Source organism: Engraulis encrasicolus, chromosome 12 (assembly GCF_034702125.1).
Source record: "Engraulis encrasicolus isolate BLACKSEA-1 chromosome 12, IST_EnEncr_1.0, whole genome shotgun sequence".
In the NCBI taxonomy this organism is placed as follows: Eukaryota; Metazoa; Chordata; class Actinopteri; order Clupeiformes; family Engraulidae; genus Engraulis; species Engraulis encrasicolus.
In genome coordinates, this window is record NC_085868.1 from 50,204,447 (window position 1) to 50,206,761 (window position 2,315).

The following is a 2,315-nucleotide window of genomic DNA, read 5'->3' on the forward strand; positions in this document are numbered from 1 at the left end:
GAAAGCAAATGCCTTATGACCTGCTGATTTCTTTCAAACCGATGGGATGCAAAGAAGAGCAGCATTTGTACTAGAGTGCAGTGTGTAGGGCCTATCTATTCTGTGTATATTTTTATTTTTAACTCTGTTTTGCTTTATTTTTGTTTTGTTTTTCAATCTGCTCATGTGTCTTGTTTTTATTATTGATTCTCTGTGTACAGTGCCCTTGAGTGTTTTGAAAGGCGCTTTTAAATAAAATATATTATTACTATATTCTTCAAAAATAAAGAAAAAAGAATTAAAGGAAGGGGGGGGGGTTTAGTGCGAACCTTTCTACAAAAAAAAAAATCAGTCCAAGACTGACATGTAACATGCACCAATTTCTGTAAATGCAATCGTTGTGTTTTCAGCGTTGTTTTTAGTGACAGATCCACACAAGGCATAAATCAGCTGATGGAACAGGTGGAAGTTGTGCGTGCCATGTTTTTCCAGAACACCACCGCTAGGAGGCAGTCGACTTCCGGGAGTATGTTTATTCTTCGTAGGCATGTGTAGGGCGCTCACCACAACTGTCTTGTGACAGGATGAGATGCAAATAAAAGCATTAAACGGGTATTTTCTCGTGGACTATGATGATATTTCTGAGAAATAGCACCGTCTGAGCCATGTTATGTCCGAAATGAAAGGATTTGGGGTCGGACACGCTTGTTGCCATGGACCCTCTTGACAGTTCGATATCTCTCGGAGGTGCGTCGGAGGCGGCTGCTGCCAGGGAGGATGTGGATAGCCCGGACGGTTCTTTACCTTGGGCCCGTTTCTCAGCTTGGTTGGAGTGCGTTTGTGTCGTCACTTTCGACCTAGAGCTTGGACAAGCCATCGAGGTAAACATGGCACACACTCTGTGTGCTAACGATCTGAGAAAGCTCAGAATACTTAGTACTCAACTAACACCAGCTAACGTGAATGCCACAATGTAACCCCGATGTGCAGTGCAGTGCACGACACGTCCTAGCAAATCGTTTAATGCCACTGTTCTGTGCTTTCATTGTTTTCTCAGCTTGTGTATCCCCTTGACGCAAAACTTACAGAGAAAGAGGTAAGTCCTTATAAGCAGTGCATGCCAATGTTGTCCATAGCGAAACCTCTAGAAATACGAACATCTCTATTTTCTGTTTCACCCCGTTGACTGCTATTTTCTGTCACTCTGCAGAAAACCAGCATTTGCTACCTGTCATTTCCCGACTCATACTCAGGTTAGTTGCTTATTTGTTTATGTAGTGTATGTGTATTCATGGCTGTGTATCTTGCATCACTGGTTAAAAAACATCCTTTAGCCATACCTGTGTCAACAGAGGGTATTCTTAACATAGTTTATGTAATCCAGAAAAGCAACCCTCTTTTTATGAACTTATAAACTGGAAAATACATAACTGATGGAGACTGATCAGTGCGCTCCTCACCAGTGCTGATTTTATTTTACTGTATGGTGTATATTTTGCACTGCACAAGTGAAATATGTTAAAACTCTCTATGGACACTGATGCATCATCTTCTGTTGTACGGTATGCTACCATTGAGATAAATAGAATGCTACTGGTAATCGCTATGCTATTAAACTCTATTCTATTCTATTCTATTCTATTCTACTGTATCTCAGGTTGTCTTGGAGACACCCAGTTCAGCTTCCGTCTCAGGCATTCTGTGGGTCGCGGCAACCGCGGGGCCTGGTACGAAGATGGAGACCTGTACAACAGAGACGCACCTGTACCACTGCAGGTCAGACTGCTGTGTGTGTGTGTGTGTGAGAGAGAGAGAGAGAGAGAGAGAGAGAGAGAGAGAGAGAGAGAGAGAGAGAGAGAGAGAGAGAGAGAGAGAGAGAGAGACGAAGAGGCAGCGAGAGTGATACGAAAAGGGTGACATACAACAGAGGCAAGACTGTACCAATAATGGTCAGAAAGGTGTGTGTGTGTGTGTGTGTGTGTGTGTGTGTGTGTGTGTGTGTGTGTGTGTGTGTGTGTGTGTGTGTGAGAGAGAGAGAGAGAGAGAGAGAGAGGTATGCAGAGAGGGTGCGGAAAACAACAAAATGCACTGTGCTGTGACTGCAAGTGAGAGTGTGTTTGCGAGTGTGTGCATGCTTGCACGCGTGTGTGTGGCTGATTTGCATGGTTCTAAGAAGAATGACTCATACAATAGATTAGGGGTGGGCGGTATGGCCAAAAATGTATACCTCGGTATAATTTTAGCCACGGTATATATCACGGTATATATCACGGTATTGTACATTGTGTATAATATGAAAAAATTAAGCGTTTTGTGGCTAAATGACCAAAAGACCA

General features: G+C 43.0%; 1 protein-coding gene across 1 annotated transcript in view; it reads left to right on the forward strand.

The window, feature by feature from the left end:
• Window positions 1-518: 518 nt before the first annotated feature.
• The window catches only part of dennd6b (DENN/MADD domain containing 6B), a 27,284-nt gene continuing 25,487 nt past the window's right edge, over window positions 519-2,315 (forward strand). Inside the window, exons 1-4 of the mRNA XM_063212399.1 lie at window positions 519-860; window positions 1,037-1,075; window positions 1,190-1,232; window positions 1,637-1,755. Coding sequence (XP_063068469.1) covers window positions 693-860; window positions 1,037-1,075; window positions 1,190-1,232; window positions 1,637-1,755 — 369 coding nt within the window. The 5' untranslated portion in view covers window positions 519-692. The remainder of the gene's footprint in view (window positions 861-1,036; window positions 1,076-1,189; window positions 1,233-1,636; window positions 1,756-2,315) is intronic.